Source organism: Barbus barbus (assembly GCF_936440315.1).
Source record: "Barbus barbus genome assembly, chromosome: 2".
NCBI lineage: Eukaryota > Metazoa > Chordata > Actinopteri > Cypriniformes > Cyprinidae > Barbus > Barbus barbus.
The window spans coordinates 5,240,212-5,262,102 of NC_136730.1; the positions used below are offsets into that span (position 1 = coordinate 5,240,212).

At 44.4% G+C, this 21,891-nt stretch overlaps 1 protein-coding gene across 1 annotated transcript in view; it reads right to left on the reverse strand.

Moving 5' to 3' along the window:
• The window catches only part of LOC306888641 (Fc receptor-like protein 5), a 510,322-nt gene extending 489,904 nt beyond the window's left edge, over positions 1-20,418 (reverse strand). Inside the window, exon 1 of the mRNA XM_079447081.1 lies at positions 20,343-20,418. Within this exon, the coding sequence (XP_079303207.1) occupies positions 20,343-20,373 (31 nt within the window). The 5' untranslated portion in view covers positions 20,374-20,418. The remainder of the gene's footprint in view (positions 1-20,342) is intronic.
• Between the last annotated feature and the right edge of the window lie 1,473 nt (positions 20,419-21,891).

Sequence of the window (21,891 nt, forward strand, 5' to 3'; positions counted from 1 at the left end):
GTGAATGTATAGTTATGTTTTGTAAATGATTAGTTCATCATTAGCTAATTACTTGTAAATGACTTTTAAATGAATTAACAAAACATACACAAATTGTTAGCATATCACTTATTAATCGCTTATGAATGTTTTGTAAATGATTAGTTAATCATTAACTAATCACTTATAAGTGACTTATAACTGGACGTTATTATAAAGTGTTACAAATAATGTCTGTTTGCATGTGTGTAAAACAACAAACTGATGATTTATATACTTAATCATCTGTAATTTTATATACATTGTTGTCATTGTGGCTGGAATTTTTAAGAACTTGGTAAGAAAGAATAATCAAATACAGAAAGTTCAAAATTAGAAGTTTCAGGGATTTTTATTTCTAGAAAATATTCACATCTTTGGCCACATCCACACGAAGCCAGAGCTTTCCCTATCCGATCTTTTTTTTCTTTGTTTCCTCATTTCTAGAAATATATGCGTACACAAAAAGGATGTAGTATGCATCCCAGACCAGTATGTGGCGCTGTAATTCTGCCAGAGAGACACACTAAAAACGGAGAAGACTTGGAGCATGCACATAAACCTTGCGTGCTGTGTACAAACTCAACACAAAAACAAGAAAACAAACATGGAGCAATACATTTATTAATTTGTGTTAAAGGGGTCATATGATGCGAGTTCAAGTTTTCCTTCGTTACAAGCTGATTGTGCATAGATAAGATCCCTGAAGATGCAAAGACTAAAGTTTCAAAACCAAAGAGATATTCTTTATCAAAGTTAAGACTCTGCCACTCCCCCCTAAAAGGGCTCATTCAAACACGCCCCCACATGTCTACGTCACGATGTGGAAATATTTGCACAAGGCGTGGTTTCAGAAACCGCAGTAGTGTTGATGGAGGCAGTCATGTTAGGGAGATGCTGTGTGTTTCTATGTGAAAACAAAATCACTTTATTTGGCCTTCCGAAAGTAGATGCATTTAGGAATCATTAAGATTACTTATAACAAAACAGAAACGCATTTTATGGACGACCGTTTCGTGAACCTAGGAGAGGAGGTAATTCTAACTTTGCTATGACAATCTGCTATTAAGTATTTGCTATTGACTGCTCAAATGCGGAGTTTTCCACGTCGTGTGTGTGTGTGTGCTCGCATGTGTGAGATAGGGAAACACGGTCACACAATTGAGGCTATGCAAACACATACGAGCTTCATCACTGTGTCTGTCACGTGACTCTGTTCCCCTCTCGGGCTTGAACTGATGGTAAAACTTAAACTAAAGACATTATTAACTGTCTTTACATTTATTTTGAAAGCTGATGCTCGCAAATATGGAAAGGGGCGTTAGATTTCTGACTCGTGCTTGTGGTGTTTGGCCAATCACAATGTACTGTGCCAGTTGTCCAATGAGCTATTACACAGGTGACAGAAGGAGTCAGACTTTGTTTTAATTTGATATAATAAACAGGGAGTGGCATATGCCTTATATATTAACTTATAATGAATAATTTGGAGAGCTGGGTTTTTAGAGGTAGCAAAACCATTTCACCAGACAGTGTCCCAATCAGTCACAGTGTTAAGTTCTCTTTCCCAGAAATCCTCAGTCGGAATGCTTCAATACTGTCGTACCACAAGGGATTTATAAATTAACACGCACAATACCTCTAGAAGCCATACTAGAATCTATCCAATTTACCATAGGATGAGGAGATATCTTAATTGACCAGGGTACTCCATAAGCTTTCAGCGCAGATCTTAATCTTAAGTACAGGAAAAAGGAGAATCCTGGGAGAGAGAATTCATGCTTTAGGATCTGAAAGGACATGGGCCCATAATCATTGTACAGGTCTTTTTAAGTGCAAATACCACATTCATCGCTGTCACGGGAAAAACGAGGTGGAAGCAAAGATGCAAGTATAAACAGTATTTATTAGGTCAGAGGACACAAACTGAGTAAAGTCTCTCGGGTGGGCTGGTGGCGCAGGGACGAGATGGACAGCGTGCTGGTGACGAGTGGTGATGGTGAATCCAGTGCAGGTGAACATCCAGACGAGACGAGAACCACGAAGAATCCAGACAGACGAAGACCAGGAACACAGTAGCAGACGGCACACGATGAACAACACGGAGGACATCAACCAACGATCTGACAAAGAGAGGAGAGTGCGGTGAGGCTTTAAAGGTGAGTGGATTGGCAGCAGCTGGTGCGGGGAGTGAGATCAGCTGGCGCGCTGATGAGCGCTGAGCGGTAACGCCCACTCACACATCCACACACACAGAGAACAACAATTACACGAGACATGAAGAAACCAGTGAATTCATGAACCGTGACAGTACCCTCCCTCCTAGGAACGCCTCCTGGCGTTCCCAGACTCCCTTACCTGTCGATTGTAATCATCAATAAGGGAGTGATCCAGGATGTCTCTAGCCGGTACCCAACTTCTCTCCTCCGGACCGTAACCTTCCCAGTCCACCAAGTACTGGAATCCGCGTCCCCTCCGCCTAGAGTCCAGAATACGATTGACCGAATAAGCGGGTTCCCCTTCTACGAGTCGCGGCGGTGGGGGAACCGGGGCTGGCGGATTTATGCGTGCATAAAACACGGGTTTAATTTTGGACACATGGAAAACGGGATGAATCCTCCTGTACACTGGAGGGAGATTGAGGCGGACTGTCACCGGACTAATGATCTTGGTGACAGCGAACGGGCCAATGAATTTAGGAGCAAGTTTATTAGACACGGAGCGGAGAGGAATGTTCTTAGTAGAAAGCCACACTTTGGAACCGACGACGTATACGGGAGGTCTAGACCGGTGGCGATCGGCCTTGGCCTTGGTGCGTGCTCCCACCTGGAGTAGAGTCTCGCGGGCTCTAGTCCAGGTGCGATGACACCTCTGGACAAAGGCGTGGGCGGAGGGAACCGCGACTTCGGATTCCAGACTAGGAAAAATTGGTGGCTGGTAACCTATGCTGCATTCAAACGGAGACAGGCCCGTAGATGACACTGGTAACGAATTGTGGGCGTACTCCACCATTGACAGTTGTTGGCTCCATGAGGAAGGATTCTTGGAGACCAGACATCGCAACGTTCTCTCCAAATCCTGGTTGGCTCTCTCAGTTTGACCATTGCTCTGGGGATGAAACCCTGAGGACAGACTAACAGTGGCACCCAGCAATTTACAAAACTCTCGCCAAAATTTGGACACAAATTGGGGTCCTCTGTCGGAAACCACGTCCGTCGGGAGGCCATGTAACCGAAAGACGTGGTCAACGACTGTTACCGCTGTCTCCTTGGCTGAGGGTAATTTGGGCAAGGGAATAAAGTGGGCCGCCTTCGAGAATCGGTCCACCACGGTCAAAACTACCGTGTTACCCTGAGAGGGTGGGAGGGCGGTGACAAAATCTAGAGCGATATGGGACCAGGGTCTCGAAGGGACCGGCAGCGGTTGAAGGAGCCCATCTGGGGGTCTATTGGAAGTCTTACCAGTGGCACAAACTGAGCAAGCCAAAACAAAACTGTGAACATCACGAGCCATAAGTGGCCACCAAAATCGTTGCTTGACTAAAGATGTAGTGCGACTGACTCCTGGATGACAAGCCACATTGGAACAATGACCCCACTGAATAACGTCGGACCGTAATCCCTCCGGCACAAATAACCGGTTCGGTGGGCAGCCGACCGGAGGCGTTACCCCTTGTAAGGCTGTTTTGACCTTCGATTCGACCTCCCATGTGAGTGTGGAGACAATAAGTGTTTCTGGAAAAATGCACTCGGGAGTAGACGGGCGATCGGAACGGTCAAAAATACGTGACAAGGAATCGGGTTTGATGTTCTTGGAACCCGGGCGGTACGAGAGAGTGAAATCAAAACGTCCGAAAAAAAGTGCCCACCGAGCCTGCCTGGAGTTCAATCTTTTGGCAGTTCTAATGTATTCCAAGTTCTTATGATCGGTCCATACGATAAAAGGTACCCCCGACCCTTCTAACCAGTGACGCCACTCCTCCAATGCTAACTTAACTGCCAACAACTCTCGGTTACCAATGTCATAGTTACTCTCGGCGGGGGACAAACGATGGGACAAAAACGCGCATGGATGCATTCTGTCGTCCGCCGGAGAGCGCTGGGATAGCACTGCACCTACCCCCACCTCTGACGCATCGACCTCCACCACAAACTGACGTGATGGATCAGGGGTGACTAAGATGGGGGCTGAAACGAAGCGGCCCTTCAGTTTGGCAAACGCAGCCTCAGCTGCGTCTGACCACCTGAACGTAGTCCTGGGGGAGGTCAAGGCGGTCAGAGGCGCGGCTAGTTGGCTGAAATTGCGAATAAAACGCCGGTAGAAGTTGGCGAAGCCCAGAAACCTCTGTAGGGCCTTACGGGAATCTGGACTTGGCCACTCCACCACAGCCTTAACTTTGTCAGGATCCATGCGCACTCCCTCGGACGACACAATGTACCCTAGAAAAGGAACAGACTGTGCATGAAAAGCGCATTTCTCCGCCTTGACAAAAAGCCCATTCTCTAGCAACCTCTGAAGCACTCGCCGGACGTGCTGCACGTGTTCCTGGAGAGATGAAGAAAAAATCAGTATGTCATCCAGGTAAACATATATGAACTGATCTACCATATCTCGCAGCACGTCATTGACGAGTGCCTGGAAGACCGCTGGGGAGTTGGACAGCCCGAAGGGCATGACCAAGTATTCAAAGTGCCCCCTAGGGGTGTTAAAAGCAGTCTTCCACTCATCCCCCTTCCTAATGCGGACCAAATGATAAGCATTACGTAAATCCAATTTTGTGAAAATAGACGCTCCCTGCAATCTCTCGAAGGCTGAAGACATTAACGGCAAAGGATAAGTATTCTTTACCGTGATGTTGTTCAGTCTCCGGTAATCAATACAAGGTCGCAGGGATCCGTCCTTCTTCCCCACAAAAAAGAACCCCGCCCCCGCTGGAGAAGAGGAGGGGCGGATGAACCCCGCTGCTAGAGAATCAGAAATATATTTCTCCATAGCCTCTCTCTCTGGAACAGAAAGTGAATATAACTTGCCCTTAGGCGGAGACGTACCTGGCAGTAACTCTATAGCACAGTCATAGGGACGGTGCGGAGGGAGAGAAGCAGCACGAGACTTACTGAACACCTCCTTCAGGTCGTGATACTCCGTGGGCACGTTTGACCAATCCACTGCCTCCTCCTGAAACGTAGAAACAGAAACGGACGGACAAGCAGACACAAGACAAGACTTATAACATTCACTGCTCCATTCTGATACTGATTTCTGCTGCCAATCGATCCTGGGGTTGTGTTTGGTGAACCAAGGGTGACCTAAAACGATGGGTGCCAGGGGGGAGTCCAGAATGTAGAATGAGATGGTTTCGGAGTGGTTGCCAGATACAATGAGTGTGACGGGTCCAGTGGTGAAGGAAATGATGGGAAGGGCTTGGCCATTGAGGGCGTGAACAGCGATGGTCTGAGTGAGGGGTAGAAGGGGAGCTTGAATCTTGAGTGCAAACGTGTGGTCCATAAAATTACCCTCGGCCCCAGAATCCAGTAGTGCTTGACAGTAGTGAGTGTGGGCTGACCATCGTAGTCTTACCGGGAGGAGTGTAGATGTTGATGAGGTCTTCTCTGCAGAGATCCCACCCGACAGTAGCCTCAACCTTACTGCCGGGCTTGCCCCTTTTGCCGGGCAGTTGTAAGAAAAGTGTCCTGCCGCACCACAGTAAAGGCATAGGCCCTGGGACCTCCGCCTCTCCTTCTCCTCCCGGGAAAGCCGAGCTCGCCCGACCTGCATGGGTTCGTGATCGTAGACGGGGCTGACCACGTCCCTGCCGCTGGCTTGTAAATCCTGTGTTACTGCAGGAACATGAGCGGGTAACAGCCAGCGCTCGACTCGGGAGATTCGGGAATCCACCCGAATAGCCAGTTCGATCAACCCATTGAGGGAAGCGGGTAAATCCATGGTGTAAATCTCTTTCTGGACGCGGTCAGCCAGCCCATGCAGGAACATATCCCACTGCGCCTCCTCGTTCCACTGACACTCTGCCGCCAGAGTCCGGAACTCGATGGAGTAATCCGACACCGACCTTTCCTCTTGTCTTAGATCCGCGAGGATCCGAGCCGCCTCTCTTCCCGCGACCGCACGGTCAAAAACTCCTTTCATCTCGGCGGAGAGTGTCTGGAACGAGGCACAGCATGGATCTTGGTTCTCCCACACCGCTGTTCCCCATAGCGCCGCTCTCCCTGTCAGTAGCGTGAGCACGAATGCTACTTTGCTCTGTTCACTCGCAAAGGTTCTGGGCTGCAGAGAAAAGTGCATCAAACAGCGAGTTAAAAATGCTCTGCAGAAGTTTGGCTCACCGTTGTATAACTCGGGAGTGGGTAGGCAGGGCTCTGACAGGGAGGCGTTCTCAGGTGGTACGAGGGGAGTTGGCGGTGTGGGTGGCGCAGTGGGAGCTTGCAGATGTTGTAAGTGCTGGGTGAGCTCGGACACCTGCGCCACAAGAGCTTGAATGGCCCGACCCGAGTCCTTCATGTTCCTCTCCTGGGCATCCATCCGGGAAACGCTGGATCGGATGAAATCCTCCAGAGAGGAAGAGGATCCACTTGCTGCTTCCATAGCTTGGTCAGATCGTTCTGTCACGGGAAAAACGAGGTGGAAGCAAAGATGCAAGTATAAACAGTATTTATTAGGTCAGAGGACACAAACTGAGTAAAGTCTCTCGGGTGGGCTGGTGGCGCAGGGACGAGATGGACAGCGTGCTGGTGACGAGTGGTGATGGTGAATCCAGTGCAGGTGAACATCCAGACGAGACGAGAACCACGAAGAATCCAGACAGACGAAGACCAGGAACACAGTAGCAGACGGCACACGATGAACAACACGGAGGACATCAACCAACGATCTGACAAAGAGAGGAGAGTGCGGTGAGGCTTTAAAGGTGAGTGGATTGGCAGCAGCTGGTGCGGGGAGTGAGATCAGCTGGCGCGCTGATGAGCGCTGAGCGGTAACGCCCACTCACACATCCACACACACAGAGAACAACAATTACACGAGACATGAAGAAACCAGTGAATTCATGAACCGTGACAATCGCAGCATTTGGAAATTAACAGTTTGTTACCAGTACAAAGATTATTATTATGCCAAATGGGGGTAGAGTCACTGTAAGAATCCGAAGCTCCCATAATCTTTTCTGCTGCTTTCCAGGTTTTGATCGAATGACTTGTAATTGGACCAAAATTTCCAGAACTTTCTTAGATACTCTAGTCAAGGGTAAATCGTGTAGACACAATGGGCAGATGATATTAGTTTCAAAAGCCCGCCATGGGAAAGGGGAGTCAACATCTAGTCATGTCCAAAGTGGTCTCATCTGGTAAGCTAAATAATAGAACCAAAAATAGGGATAGGGATAAGCCACCATGAAGTTTTAGCCGGTGCATAGTTGGTGTGAGAGGTAACACTGAAAATAAAAAAAGATTAGCCTTAGAAGTATATTCATCTTAACAGTGGCTATCCTTCCATGAAGAGGCAAATAGAATGGAGACCAACACAGACGATTGCTCTTAATCTTATCCAGAAGAGACTGATAGTTCCGCTTGGAAATTGGAGATTGTGGGTACGTGCATCTCCACCCCGTCTCCTCCCAGAAATCACCATATATGGAGTTTGGAACGTCTAGTTTTACGATGCATTACCTCATCTGCATATAATTTCCATGCATATTCCCATCCTCATGACACCATGTTTAACCAGGGAAATATGAGATATGGACTAAATGCCATTTGTGCCACATTGATTTTTATAGCCAAATCCATCCAGAATGTTTTAGAATATATCAAAATATCCATAAAAACAAAACTGTTTAGTTCTCAGATAAATAGCCTATTTTAGAATATACTTGACCTCATTCTTTCCACTAACCAAATAGTATTTCAATTGTTTTAAATAAAATAAAATGTATGTAGTTTGGTGAAAAGGTAAACATCTTTTAGCTATTTTTAGTGGAAACAGGTAAGCCATTTATTGCAGTGTAAAAACAATTGTCTGTCTCTCGCGTCACTGCCAAAGTATTTTAAAATGGAAACAGGCAAAATTATACATGAGGCCCCTGAACACAACCTGAGGGTTAAGCTGACTGCACACTGGAGGATTTTCAAATCTTAACCAATTTTAAAACCATGGGAGACCACAGACATGAAGACAGTTAAACCGATTTCTAGCCTTATAATCCTCTGAACGCGCACACTAGATGATTTGACCAGACCGCGAGACCGCACACTTGAAGACTGTAGGCAGTGTTGCCAGATTGGATGGTCGATTTCCAGCCCAAAAGCTCCCAAAAACCCGCCCAAAACTTTAACTGTCAAAATAATGTGATATAATGTAAATCAAGGTTGATAAGAGCCATTTTTAACTCCTTATAACGAAATAATGATGACAAAATAATATAAATATAATTCTAGATAAATTTCCCATGGATCAAATCGGGGCAAATACATTAAAGAGAACTACCAAATTATTTGGTCCAAATATAATTAAAATATGCAACCAGACACTGTCAAAACAGCAACAAAGAAATTAACCCTCGAAAAACACATGCATCATTTTCAATGTCAACAGTCAGAATGTAAATGCTAATTTAAAGTGTGCAATATAAAGGATCAGAATAAGCAACGTAATTATAGGTTCATGCACACACCATGACAGTCAAAACTGTGTCATTCTGTATGATAATCCGACAATAATAACAATAAAAAATAAATAACAACAATAATAATGCTCTTACTTTTGTGTCGCTCTATAAATTCTATAAAGTCTTTTGTGAAGTTCCAATTGAACATAATATAGTCCAGCATCTTTAAAGTATATACCAATCTGGACCGTTTAAAAAATAAAAGACAGGATCGTATAGATATAAATAGATTTTGATTCAATAATTTAACTGTGCTCTGATTTCGGAGTTGCAGTGATATAGCCTTCATGTCATCTCCCTCAACAGGTGTAATTCACGTTTTAAGAGTTAAAACACTCTCCACTCTTTACCATCGAACTTTGGCATTATGGTCACTTACAGTTATACATTCAAAATCAGATCTGTTATTGCACTAAAAATCCATGAATCATCACGTCTGTCTGCTGATCCCTAGTGATTGGCTAAAAGTGGGCCGCGACGTCAACATCAGCACCAGTCGTCTTTGCAGTGTGTGTGTGTGTGTGTGTGTTTAGTAACGTTGTGATGACTGATTGGATGCATGCAGTAGGCTATAGACTTGGTCGGCATTGCTGGGAATGCCCACAAATACGTCATATCCGTTTATGCCGCGGGGGAAAACAAACCATCCAAATGAATGCGCGGAGACCTTGTTAGGTGCTTGATGTTTACTTTTTATTATGATTTCAATTAATTTTTGCTTGGTGCAGTGCTGAAAAGTTGCTGTGTGGCGTTCTGTACCTCTAATAAATTAAAAAAAAAAACTCTGAAGATTTATATACTGCCTTATAACACACGGAGGTAGCACAATCTGAGCGGGTAGAACACAACATCAGACAGCAGTTACGGATAAACAACGTATGAAACATTTCAAGCTTAATATTCATATATGCACTCCAGATAGGCTACTTACCCTTCCATGACCTGTCATTAGTCCCGTCCCCCTGCACCACAACCCAGTTCTGATGGGGCTTACAGCAACCCTCCTTCACATCAAATAAATGTCACTCCCTGATATTTTGTGATTTAAATGTCATAATCTATTAAAACATTTATTTGATATTATTATACACAATCCCTTACGAAAATTAACAATGGTATTACTATGGTAAAAGTAGGTTATAGTAGGCTAACTGTGGTTTTTGGCCGTTTTTATTACCAGTTGTAGACTGTAACCACAGTTTTACTACAAATACCATGGTTAAACTATGCTTAGTGTAGCAAAACTCTTTTTATATTATGGCATGTATTTGTATTTGTGATTAGGCTATAATGTACGTTTAGCACACACCACATAATGCTGTGCATTTCAAGGCACTGCAGTTGACCTTTTAATGTTACCTATGTTTTGTCATGTTAAAATTATTTTTAATACATCGATAAAAAGTATGACAGGCTTTTACTCTAGTCTAGTCTTTATCACTTTATTAAAATTAAGCAAAACAAAACAACAAATGTTTACTTTCACAAGCCGCCACGCATATGCTTGTAGTAAGCTGTCTCTTGCCTGGAGACTCAATCAAGTAACAAAAAGTGTCGAGAAGCGACACCTCTGACCATTCCTTTGGGTCGTTTGGCCAGTCACAGATACAGTACGGACAGTCTGACCCAATACGGCTCGGTTTTTCGACGTATCTTGCTCTGTCGAGAGGCAGAAATTATTTTATGTACACCATTCTTGGCCAACGCCATGCTTTTCCAATGAGGGGGAAAGGATTGTTTTCTCCCACACAGCTATGACGCGACATCAACCAAGTCTATATATGCACACTTGGGCTTGTTTGTTAACCAATTAGCCTATACAATTTAAATGTTTTGAAAACTGCCAAACTGACCAAAAACCATCCCAAATTTTGTTCACCCGCCCAAGCCAATATTTACCCGCACAATCATATTCACAACCGGAAACCCACCCAATCTGGCAACACTGAGAACGATTTCACAGTGACACGTGAACTCACGGAGACTCGCGAGATCAAACGTGACTAGAGAAGAAAAACAAATAGAGTAAGATTGATGTTGTCAACTAGTTCTGTTTCACAGTGAAAAACAAAGTAATATGGATGATGTTCTCTGCTTTCACAGAAGAGTGTCTGCCAGGTTTCAGCTATAGAAGCACGTAAGCTCGCTCTCATTGGCTATCCCGGGGTATCACGTCAGAGGCAGCCGATCAAGAGTCGTGGTTATTTATGATTTGAGTTCGGACGACGCTCCGTCTCAATTGGGAGCAGATAAATAAACGCAATGACACCACACAATAGAGGAATCTTGGACAAAATAATCGCTTGCAACAAGCCGTGAATCGGGCCACACCCCCCGTAAAATCCTCTAGTGTGCAGCCAGCCTTAAATCTACTTTTAGGCTTAGTTCACACTGCAGGCTAAAGTGGCCCAAATATGACTTTTTTGCCCAAATGTGACCCATATCTGATTTTCTTATGACAGTCTGAACAGCACAAATCCAATTTTTTCAAATGAGGCCCAGGCCACTTTCATATGTGGTCCTAAATCAGATACATATCTGATGTTTTGCAATGAGACTTCAGTCTGAACGGCCATGCCGCATTTCATGCGATTGTTACGTCATTGAAATGCGACAGACGTTACAATTCTGTGCTGGAGGATGCGGGAAGATTAAAATCACAATGGCAGACAATATATAGACAATAATATCACTTTGTTATTTAGGCTCCGATTGCACATTAACTTAAAAATTGCTAAACACGCTAACACGAGCAGCATCCATTTTTATTTCCGCAAACACATTGCGCTGCGTCTGACGTCACGTCTTCTTCTACGCATGTGGGTCACTTCAAGGCTGTATACGGTTCACACATGAGACTGATGGCAGTCGCATTTAAATGACAATGTGAACAACAGCGCAAAAAAATCGGATTTCAGCAAAAAATCAGATCTGAGCATTAAGACCTGCAGTGTGAACTAAGTATTTGTCCCTTGAGTCCAGAAATCAAAAAAGGAATCAGTAATCATTGGCACATTATACAGAGTAATAAATTTGTTCATGCAGATACCTACATCCCCACTCTTGGGACCTTTTCTGATGCTCATGGAAATTTTCTGTGTAAAGATTGTGTTGCCTGTTCTTATTATTTAACATGTAAATCAAATATACATCCACAACCTCTGCAAAATCTAAAAAATTAAACAACTGGTCACATGTAAAACAACACGTGATACACTAAATTATGTGTTCTTGCCCTTTACTCTATGTTGCTGTAATTAAATGTGCACTGCGCACAAGAATTGTAGAACATATGAGTGCTATTAGGAGACAAGACCACACTTCTCATTTTTTTGTCATTTTGAGTCTGCAAACTATTTTTTTCTGATTTAAAATTCCTGAGCATTGAGAGGGTTCTGGAGAGGGGGGCAAACATGATAAAAAAAAATATATATATATATATATTACTAAACTATTACAAAACAAGGCTTTTTGGATTTTTTAGTTGAAATCATTAACCACTACTGGATTAAAAGTATAGATGGATCTTGTATGTTTTTGTACAGGGAACTTGTTAGTTTGCCAATTACCCCTCATTGATTAAGATCAGCTGTTAAGAATTTGCAGTTCTGACTATGAAAGTGTGTTGTTGCTTTTTTGCCTCATGAGCACTGAAGAAAGCATAAACTAAAACATTGGCTCCTTGATCTGTTTTTAAGACACTTGTCACTTTTGTAACTTTTTCACATTTGTATATGTAAAAAAAAAAAATAATTATTGAAATAATCATCATCATTGACGCAATTTTTTTTTAGCAATGACGGAAAAATTTGAAGGCCGTCTGTCATTTTGACAGATTACACTGAGAGTGATCTATTGTTATTTACAACTGTAATTACCACTCCTGTCCAGTTGGTGGCGAGTGCTCTCCAGTGAGGCAGCAGAGAGAGATATCATCAGCTCCAAAACAAAAACAAAAGTGTTACGAGTCTTTTGCAAGGCGAGTACCCAGTTTAAGCAACAGCGATCTATCAGACCATATTACCATTATCATATTATAACAACATGATTTATTAGATGGAAGTTACACATTCTGTACTGTTAATTCATCAACTGAAAACAGCATCTATTGGGATTTAATAATCGATATTGGTTCCTAAAAATGAGAATCTATTAAAATTGAGAAATCTTTTTTTTTTTACCCATCCCTAGCATATTTTGTTTACAGTGGCCTCCGCTGTGACTTTGGAGTTGAACATGAAAAACTTACGCACAGTCCATTCATCTGATCTCATCATAAATAAATAAATCCATAAACCGTTCCGGTTACTTGACTGTAACCTTGTTCCCTGAGAAAGCGGAACGAGATGCTGCGCTGCTCAGCGCATTGGGAACGTCTTTAGTCGTGACCAGCTGTCAATATTGTGTGTAACACGTCGATAGAATTGACACGGAGGTAATATAGCCTCGGTCGATGACGTCATCGGCACGCACCCGCAAACGAGGCTATAAAAAGATGAGCCACAGGTGCATCGTCAGGATATTTTGTCTGAAGAGCAGTCCTGGGACATCTTCAGCACGGCAAAGCAGCGCAGCATCTCGTTCCGCTTTCTCAGGGAACAAGGTTACAGTCAAGTAACCAGAACGTTCCCTTTCGAAAGCTACAATCGATGCTGCGCTGCTCAGCGCATTGGGAACGAGAATACCCACGCCGCCGTGCTTGGAAATGTCTGGACCCCATGGTTGTGCAGGTGTGCCCACAAGAACGCAATAAGGCCTCAGACATTAGTTTGTGACGTTGACTCAAGGACATGAGAGCCCGGAGTGGCATGAACATCCAAACTATAAAATCTTAAGAATGTGTGCGGAGAGGACCAACCTGCCGCATCACAAACCTGTTGTAAGGGGGGCACCCCTTGCCAAAGCACTAGAGGAGGCGACCCCCCCTGGTGGAGTGAGCCCTAAGACCTATAGGCGAAGCTTGACCGCGAGCCTCATAAGCAAGAGCAATAGCATCCCTGACCCAATGAGACATGGTCTGCTTGGTGGCAGCTGCTCCTCTGTTACTACCACCATAACAGACGAACAGTTGCTCTGACTTACGCCACTGGCTAGTGCGGTGGATGTAAGCCTGAAGAGCACGGACTGGACACAGTCTATGAGATTTCTCCTGCTCCGGCGTTGTGAACGGTGGAGGGCAAAAGGCCTCTAGAATGACCGGATGTACAGCCGAAAATGGAACCTTAGGCAGGTAATCAGGATGTGGAAGCAAAATCACTTTCACCATTCCTGGGGCAAAGTCTAAGCAGGATGGATAGATAGACAGAGCCTGCATATCCCCAATTCTCTTCAAGGAAGTTATTAACATGAGAAAAAACATTTTTAGAGTCAGACGTTTATCAGACGCTGATTCTATAGGTTCAAAGGGGGTTTCAACCAGATCTTCGAGAACTGTAGCTAAGTCCCATGAAGGGATCTTGGTTTTTACTGGAGGCCTCAGTCGCCTGGCCCCCCGATGGAAGCGACAGAGCAGAGGATGTCTCCCGAGTGGCGCCCCGTCTACCAAGGAGTGGCAAGCCGCAAGAGCGGCCACATAAACCTTAAGAGTAGCAGGGCATGTGCCTGTTGATAATTTCTCCTGCATGAAGTCCAGAACTGAAGCAACCTGGCAGTTGACTGGATCTACATTGTGTAAAACACACCACCTTTCAAAAACACCCCATTTATTGGCATAACTTTGTCTAGTGGAGGAAGCTCTAGCACTCAGAATGGTCTCAATAAAGGCAGGCGAAAGCCCAGTGTACCTCAGTTGGTTCCCATCAGGGGCCAAACATGAAGATTCCACAGGTCGGGCCTGGGATGGAATATCGTGCCCTCCGCCTGAGACAGAAGGTCCCTCCTCTCCGGAATCGCCCACGGCGAGCCGTCGAGGAGAGATATTATCTCCGAGAACCACACTCTGTTCGGCCAACGTGGCACTACCAGCAAGAGGCAAGACCCTTGTTGGCGAACTCTGGCTAGAACTCCCGGGAGCAGAGAAAACTGGAGGAAACGCATACAGGCGCATCTTGGGCCATGTGTGCGCCATCGCATCCAGACCCAGTGGAGCTGGGTGACTCAGAGAGAAGTAGAGGGGACATTGCGCTGTCTGTAGTGAGGCGAAGAGGTCCACCTCCGCTTTGTAAACATTTGGACCAAATCTGTTTCACTACTTCCGGGTGGAGTTCCATTCCCCCGTCAGTAGTGTCTGCTTGGACAGTAAATCTGCTCCCACATTCAAATGCCCTGGAATGTATACTGCCCTGAGTGACAGGAACTTGTCCTGGGCCCAGAGAAAATCTGCCTCGCTATTCTGTTCAGATTGCGTGAGCGCAGACCTCCCTGGTGATTTATATAAGAGACTGCTGCTGTGTTGTCCACCCGCACTAGGACATGACAGCCCCTCAATTGATGGAGAAAATATTTCAGAGCCAGAAATACGGCCATCAGCTCTAGGCAATTGATGTGCCAATCGAGCTGATGGCCCTCCCATTCCCCTTGAGCTGGACGGACATCTAAGACCGCTCCCCAGCCCATCAGGGAGGCGTCCGCCGTTAGCAGTCTGCAACGACAAGGCGCCCCTAGAGTGGGACCCAAGGTGAGGAACCGGGGTCTGAGCCACAGAGGTAGTGTACGAAGCCCACGGCGCGTCACTTTTATTTGCCTTTGAGGATTGGCTCTTGGATGAAATCCTCTGGCTTTCAGCCACAACTGAAACGGTCTCATGTGCAACAGCCCCAGAGGAATCACCGTGGATGCTGAAGCCATGTAACCTAACATCTTTTGGTACTGACGAACAGTGCGATCTTGGCCTAGCCTGACTTTGCTCATGGTCTGCCGAATGGTCTCGATACGAGCGGGAGATAGTTGTGCCCGCATCGTGATCGAATCCCAAACGATCCCGAGATAAGTCGTTCTCTGGGCAGGAGAAAGAACACTTTTCTTGGTGTTGAGTCTCAACCCTAGAGAAACTAGATGAGCTAGCACGATGTCTCTCGCGATTGTGCTAATATTAACCAATCGTCAATGTGATTCAAAATGCGAATGCCCTGGAGTCGTAATGGAGCCCGTGCTGCATCCATGCATTTTGTGTAAGTGCGGGGTGACAAGGCTTGGCCGAATGGAAGAACCCAAAATTGGTACGCTTCGCCCCCGAAAGCGAACCTCTGGAATTTCCTGTGTTGTGGCAATATTTCTATGTGAAAATATGCATCCTTCAGATCGATCGTGACAAACCAATCGTGATGTTGAATTTGCGTCACGACCGTCTTGACGGTTAACATCTTGAACTCGAGCGCTTTGACTGCACGGTTTAAGTCTCGAAGATCCAAGATTGGACACCCCCCCCATCCTTTTTGGGAACCAGGAAGTATCTGCTGTAATAGCCCAACTCTCTCTCTGGAAGAGGAACATGTTCTATGGCCTCTTTTCTCAGAAGAGTTTGCAGCTCTTGTGACAGTACGTGCATCAGCTCCGGTTTCACGGAAGTGAAAACCATGCCGTTGAAACGCGGAGGACGACGAATAAATTGGATTCTGTATATCTTGCTTAATACCCACGCAGAAATGTCTGGCAGAAGTTTCCACGCTGCCAGACTCTCTGAGAGTGGTATTAGTTTTAATACTTCCTTTTGAGGGGATGTTAGATGTTCCTAGTCCGGAATGACAGCCTGAAACAACGGAACATCTAACATTTCGCTGGAAACCGCTGCCCCCCGAAGCACGAGAAGTGGCGGGGATGGAGTGGTTTTGTGAGGGTAGCGGGAAGGGGCGAGAGATCTTGAACGCGCCCCATCCCGTGGGGGACTACCCCCACCAGATTGGGCGCCAGACCATCAGGACTTCCGCTTCTTGTTAATAATAGTCCTGAGGTCTGGCTTGGGAGGTTGCTGAGCGCGGCGAGCCTGTCCCCAGTCTCTACGAGGGGGAGCACGCTCCGCCACGCTCTGCTTTTTAACCTCCCTAGCTTTTGAAGGACCGGCGCGGGCTGGACGGCCATCTATGGTGGCAGACGGGCCCTCCCTTGAGTGCGGCGAGGAAGGAACTGAACGAATGCTTCTTCGTGTTTCTTCACCTCTTTAAATCCGGCCACTACGGTGTTCACGGAGTCGCCAAACAAAAAAGAGGGAGAAACAGGGGAGTCTGACAGAAACACACAATCTTTCTCTTTAATACCTGTCAGATTCAGCCACAGGTGCCTCTCCATGCTGACTAAAGCACTCATTGAACGGCCGATGGCACGGGCCGTTTGCTTGGTCGCACGGAGAGACAGATCTGTGGCTCGACGAAGCTCAGAAAACGCCTCCTCGTCGATGGTACTGCCCATACTCAAATCCTTCAACAGGTCAGCCTGGTATGCCTGTAACAGTGCCATAGTGTGCAGCGCAGCACCAGCCTGACCTGCAGCTTGGAAAGCTTTACCCACGAGTGATGATGTTATACGACAAGGTTTAGTGGGGAGGGTAGGTTTCTTTATCGAAGATGCGGCTTCGGGCGAGAGATAGCTCGCGAGCGTCTCTTCAACCCGAGGCATCTCCGTATACCCCCGCGACTTCGTACCCACGATAGTCGAAAAAGCCGACGTCGAAGGCACAAAGACGCGATAAGTATATGGTTTACTCCATGACTTAGACAGCTTACTGCGTTTGGGGGTCTCTTGTTCACGTGGCCAGTCACTTTATCTGTAACCTGGCCACCGCGCGAGTAACCACCTCTAGCAATTCCTCGACAGATTTCTTTTCGCGAGAGGAATGCTCAGAGGCTGGCTGCTCGCGATCTAAAGAACCAAGAGATATATCATCCCCCTCCTGAACCGAATAAGCACCGAAGCACACTTCGAGATCACGAGAAGGGATGTTAGGATCTGGTGACGCAGCAAGCGAAAGGGACGGACCCGTCTCTTGCTCGTCATGCAGATCCATACGAGAGCCCCACGATGGTAATGCGGGTAGGGTTCAGACGGGAGCGAAGCATCTTAACTGTGAGCTGGTCACAATGCTCACACCCACCTTTCTCTATAGCCAGAACCGCATGCTCTTCCCCCAAACAAACAAAACAATAATCGTGTGTATCCATCTCAGACATGGGACGGGAGCATGGAGGAACACAACGCTTACTGATTTGTTGGCTCATTTCCCTTTGTTGTAACGTGAGAGAAAAAAGATTTGCAAACCTGCTCAGAATGTTTCTTCGACGCACACATGCACAGAATGATCTGAAGACAAAAGACCTGACGATGCACCTGTGGCTCATCTTTTTATAGCCTCGTTTGCTATATTGTTTGCTATATTACCTCCGGGTCAATTCTATCGACGTGTTACACACAATATTCACAGCTGGTCACGACTAAAGACGTTCCCAATGCGCTGAGCAGCGCAGCATCGATTGTAGCTTTCGAAAGGGAACTATATGCTTCTCCTGTAGGTTCAATGTTAAAAATAAAAACGAGAACAAAAATAGAAGCAATTAAATGGGTTATTATAACTAAAATATGAAAATTAAAATGACGGGTAATGATAGATTATGATGAACTTTGTATGACCCTGTCCGGAAAATGTTAAAGTCTAACAGCTCTAGCATCCATACCCAGGTATATTTACCTAATGTTATCTACCAGAGACATCTGCTAAATAACAGTTAACTCATGTTTTGTTTCTGTATTTTAGCATTTGTGATGTGATGAGATTTCGGTTACTACAAGTTAAAAGGGAGAATAAACCAGATTAAACACTCACAAGAAGTGTCAAAAAATGTATCATACATGTAGTAGAGACCGTTTATAAGGATGATATTCAACTCACCCGTCACAGAGAGAGAAACAGCAGAGCTTATGTGTGATGAGACTGATCTTATCTGTCCTCTACACCAGTACTGACCCTGATCAGACTCAGTAGCTCCTCTGATAGTGAGAGTGTCTCTGTTTACAGTGTAACCATCAGACGACTGTAACATTACACTGTCTTTATACCACTCATATCTCCACTCAGGTGTCCAGACATATCTCCTGTCATATATCCGGTCATTTCTCCATCTCCAGTTACTGTAAGACTGAATCACACACTTCAGATTGACTGTCTCTCCAGTGACTACAGGACTGTCTGGAGTCACAGTCAGAGTAGATCTGGGTAAATCTGTGAAGAAAGACAAGAATTGACTCATTCAGTAAACAGAAATATGTTTTTTAAACATTTCAAGTACTATTGGTTCATACATTATTTTATGCCATCTTTAATAACATTTGTTCTGTTTTGCTCTGGCTCCATCTCGTCCTCAGAGAAACACCTCTGACTCGTCACAGAAAGCAGAATGAAGCTCCTGCTGAAGGAGAGCTGAAGACCTCCAACTAAAACCTCCTGAGGAGCAACTGAACCTCAATAAACTTCAACAGTCTATCTGAAGACTTCATCAACTCATTTATCATCATTATCTGTAAGTCATCTCATTCATTCTTACTTATTGACACAACACTATAATAAACCAGAGCCCCCTCAAAACACACAAGACATAAGTGTGCAGTGCAGAGTGACTGTCATATGACAATTATATAAAAATAGGTGTCCAGTGCTGATCCGTTCACACAGCACAGGTTTACTTAAAGCTGACATGAAATGAAAATTCACCTTTATTTGTTTAAATGAATGGAAGCTCACATTCAGATCTGCCTCTGTTTTGAGTGCAGTCCAGTCAACAAAGAGTGACAAGAGATGCAAGTCTCCGCCCTACGTTTGTTTTGCTTTTTTGTTAATCCATTTTATGTGGACATACTCAATACAGAAGAAAAGATCTGGAGCTACTTTTGTTTAATCAAAATGTAGATGTGAGTCCTGGGAGACTTAAGGAGATCTTTCACCCAAAAACATGAAAATTCTGTCATCATTTACTCATTTAATTAACCAATGTGCTTAATCTTCAAAACCCAAAGTAAGATATTTTTTAATGAAACCTGAGAGGTTTCAATACCAGAACTTCAAAAATCCAAAAAGGTCATAAAGGCATTGAAATACAAATCCATCTAGTAGTTTAATCCAGGTCTTGAAAAGAGATACTGTCACTTTATATGATAAAAGATTGTAATAGGCTTTCATTTGCATATTCACATGCTTTTTGGATCGTCTAAGTTTTGGTTTCCTGGACTTTTAATGGAAGAACAGAAACCTCTCAGGTTTTATTTAAAGTGTCTTAATTTGTGTTTCAAAGATTAACCAAAGGCTTCTGGGTTTGGATGCAGTGGTAAATGAACTGTGTGTAAAAATAACTGCATTCAGCTCTCTAAAAAAATAAAAACACTGATCACTGCACAGCATCTGTCCTAAGAAACATCTTATACAGTCCTGCATCTGAACAGAATAATGACTAAAAGTGAATTGCTTCAGTCATCTTAACGAACAGATGTGGCTGATACAGAAGCGTGTAAATATTTGAGCTACAAAAATAAACTGCTGTTCAAAAGTTTGGGATCAGTAAGAAATGAATACTTTTACTCAGCTGTCATCATCACTGCAATTAACTATTAACTAGAACATAATCTGACTGTAAGCATGATAGGTCAGTCAAAATAAGACCAAATTTACCTGGTTATCTACTCAATCTGTTTGTTTTGAAATGATGTAAGGAAAAATGAACAGACTCACCTGATACTGTCAGTGTAACTCCGTCACTCATCTGTGAGTATGTTGGTGCTTTTGACTGAGTTCCTTTACAGCTGTACACACCACTACGAGACTGATCCACAGATGAGATTATATAGTTCTGGCCTCGTCCTGATCTGTAAACTTGTTTGTTGTCTTTATACCAGCTGTACTGCCAGTCTCCTGTCTGCTGTATGCCACATGTGAGAGTGACCGTCTCTCCTCTGAACACACGTCTATCAGGATGAACACGAGCTACAGGTTTGGGTCTCTCTGTGAAATGAACAAACAACACACTTCATGTCTTTGAAAATATTTCAGATTTGTGAAACCAAAATGAAACTACTTTCATTATTTGACGTTTAGCTGAAGTGACAGTACATTCTTAAAGTATGAACAATTACAGAAAGTAATAGAGCGCTGACCTCTTACTGTTATCTCAGCTGCATTACTGTACTTGCTGTAGTAGTTTCCTCGTTGTGCTCTGCACCAGTATCTTCCTCCATCAGAGACTCTCACAGACCTGATTGTTTTAGTTGCATCACCCGTGGATTCAGGGTTTGAGTCTTTTCTCCAGTGAATTGTCCATCCAGTTAACTGTCCCACATCACAGCTCAGAGTAACTGTGTCTCCGGTGAACACTGACCGCTGAGGATTTACAGTCAGAGTCGGCTGAGGTTTATCTGGAAGTAAACAGTGATGCAATGTTAAGTTAACTTATAGGAGTTATTATGGTGGCCGGGAGAGTTCAACGTGCAACTTCAGAAAACACATGCAAATAGAAAAAGCACCAGTAAATCAAGAAAACATATGCATCAATTTGACAACAGGTGCAGCAAATGCTCACAACACAACCAAATAAAGAATTTTATTTGCAGTGCATTTCTTTGTTTTGTTATGTTGTGAACATTTGCAGCGCGTGTATTGTCAAATTGACTATCCTCTGCCTTTTTCAAAGTACTATGCAAAAATGTGACATTTCATTCACTGACGCTCTTCAATCGGCAGCCGGCAACCCGCCAAAATAAAAGCGTGCTGAGTTTATGCTTGAAAATGATGAAATGGGAAGTTGTGACATTATCTCCCTGCATGGCATCTTATGCAACAGCTCCTCCGGGTAAACTGCTTTTTTTGTCCTGTTAAATCATCAAATATAACTTTCTTGCGACTTTGTTTGTTTCGATAAGTGGGGCAAGAATGGGGAAAAGAGATGAAAAAAAAAAAAAACTGTGAATGAAGAAAACACTGGAAACAGCTCTCCGACGCAGGCACAAGATGGTGAAGCTAATGCTAATGCTCATCTGAGTGATGCGGCAAGTTTGACAAAAGTTCTGGAGGAGATAAAGGACTTTCGCAAAGACACAAAGCAACAGCTAAACAAGATTATCACCAAAATCACCAGTGTTAATCAAAAGATTGCAGAGGCAGAAACGTGAATCGGAAAAGTAGAAGACCGCGTTCAAAACATAGAACAGATGATGAGCAAGATGATAAAAGTGATAAGCCAACAAGAAAATAAACTTCTCGACCAAGAAGGGAGATCATGTAGCTT